Genomic DNA, 2,327 nt, shown 5'->3' on the forward strand with positions numbered 1-2,327 from the left:
CTCAGAGTGGACATGGACATTACAATGCATGCAGGTATGAATGCTGGCAGACAGGCAGGCATACAGATTCAACAGACTGACATCCAAAATCCTGCTCTCCGGATACTATTTGCATGCAGGTTCAACTGAACAACTGAAACTCCATATATGGAGCTGACTGTAAAAGGTCTGACATGATACACTCCATATTTGGGCATGCTGACTGTGGGACTCCATATATGGATAGAGATGACTCATCATGACATCACTGGGATGATAAAAGCACAACGCTCCCAAGAATCTCCAACTATATCTCCAGGACGACTCTGTGACACAGACCTCTTCGAGACTCTACCTTCAAGATCCTCAACCTCCAGGACGAGTATCATCAGGACGACATATATCATAATCAGGAATCTGTCCAAGAACTTCTGTTACCTACCATTGCAGCCATGTCTTCCACATTGTTCCGCCGCCGGGTAAAGAACGTTGTCAACAATTACACACAGGCTGAGGTCAAGGTACGGGAGGCCACGTCAAATGATCCCTGGGGTCCACCGAGCTTGCTTATGTCAGAGATTGCCAACCTTACCCACAACACGCTGGCCTTCAATGAGATCATGGGCATGATCCGGAAGCGGCTGAGTGACCATGGAAAAAACTGGCGCCATGTTTACAAGGCACTGATCCTGCTCGACTACTTGATCAAGACGGGGTCCGAGTCCGTGGCCAAGCACTGTCAGGAGAACATCTACATCATCAAGACGCTGGAGGACTTCCAGTATAGGAACCAAGGCGTCTTTGTGCAGAGGAAGGTCAATGAGCTGGTCACTCTGTTAAGTGACAAGGACAAGTTGAAACAGGAGAGAACCAAGGCCCTGGTGCGCACAATAGGAGGTGGATTGGGCTCCAGGTCCATCATACCACCTCCAAAGTCTCTAAGTCAGCCCAGAAAGGTAGCCCTTTATGGGGAGGAAGCCAGCTCCTCCAGTGGGTCTTCTGACTTGGAGCAGGCTCTGCCCCAAAACTGGGAGGAGGAACAACTACAACTACAGCTGGCCCTGTCCCTGAGCCGTGAAATGTTAGTGCTGAACTCTCCTGATGACGATGAGGAGATCCGGATAGCACTGCGCCTGAGCATGGATGAGCACCAGCAGGAGCAACAGCGCTGCCAAGGAGACACGGTATTGATCCAAAGATCAATTGAGGAGAGCAGCAAACGAGAGATGGAGACCAAAGGTGGTGCTGCCTTTATGGACCTGGTAGATGTTTTTGCGGAGTCCTCAGAACCTCAGGCCCAGGCTCCCACTTACTTGGCCAGTTCAGACCCCTGGCTCTCATTTGGAGAAGCCCCCTCCAACACCACCACAAGGAGGAGAGCGTCATTCCGGATTGCACCACCCACCTCAAGCAGCCCAGCCCTACAACGTAAAAGAACGCAGCCTACTCCCGGCCCATGGGTTGCCCTTTCGAATAGGCCCCCTAACCTGAACTTCACCGTCCAGAAATGGGACTTCCCCAATTGCACATCTGCTTTGGGTGCAGATTCATTCTACACCGCAGCAGAAGAAGCAACACCTCTAGGTGCTGCTAAGGCACCTACTTCGTTTGGTGAAGCTCTAGATGGAAGAGGACAGATACATGTGAATGGGCGAGGGGAGAGCAAGGCTTCCCCCTGCCCTCGTACCTGTCCTATCTCTGAGGCCTTCCTGGGGCCCACAGCAGCCTACCTGGTCAACCTGGACAGACTGATCCCGACCAACCAGCCAGCTAACACATCTTTTCTATCAGGTCCGAGTGCTCCGTCACCCACCAATCCATTCCTCACTGAACAGCCCGGTGCCTCCCCCGCTAACACAGCTGCTTTGGGGGCAAATCCATTCCCACAACAGCTTCCACAGACCCCCACTGACCCCCCTGCCAACTCCCCAGCTAAGAACAACAACCCTTTTCTATCGAGCCTGAGAGTTCCTTCAGCAACTAATCATCCATTCCAAACTGAACAGCCCAAATACTTCAGCTTAAACAGCACGGTCAAGAATCCTTTCCCTCGATAGCTTATACTCTTGAAATAGCATTCTAACTCACAATGCCTCAGCTCAAAATACATCTTTTGGGCGAGGTCGTGCCATCTGTCTTGGCCATCTGTCTTGGCCATCTGTCTTGGCCATATATGGATTATATTAGTGTGGTTCTCCTAACAGGGCATAATCGGTGATACAAATCCCTTTTATGCCCATATATGGAGATCCCTAAAAGAATCCCTTTTATGCCCATATATGGAGATCCCTGCTCTGAGTAATTGATTGAATCCCTTTAATGCCTATATATGGAGATCCCTGCTCTGA

At 50.7% G+C, this 2,327-nt stretch overlaps 1 protein-coding gene across 1 annotated transcript; it reads left to right on the top strand.

The window, feature by feature from the left end:
- Positions 1-431: 431 nt before the first annotated feature.
- On the top strand, positions 432-2,036 carry LOC308299994 (epsin-3-like; the record flags this gene model as incomplete). The annotated part of the gene is made up of 1 exon (XM_080743759.1): positions 432-2,036. The coding sequence occupies one exon, from the start codon at positions 432-434 to the stop codon at positions 2,034-2,036; it is 1,605 nt and encodes a 534-aa protein (XP_080599885.1).
- Positions 2,037-2,327: the final 291 nt, after the last annotated feature.

Source organism: Nannobrachium achirus (assembly GCF_963921795.1).
Source record: "Nannobrachium achirus genome assembly, chromosome: 15".
NCBI classification, from domain to species: Eukaryota; Metazoa; Chordata; class Actinopteri; order Myctophiformes; family Myctophidae; genus Nannobrachium; species Nannobrachium achirus.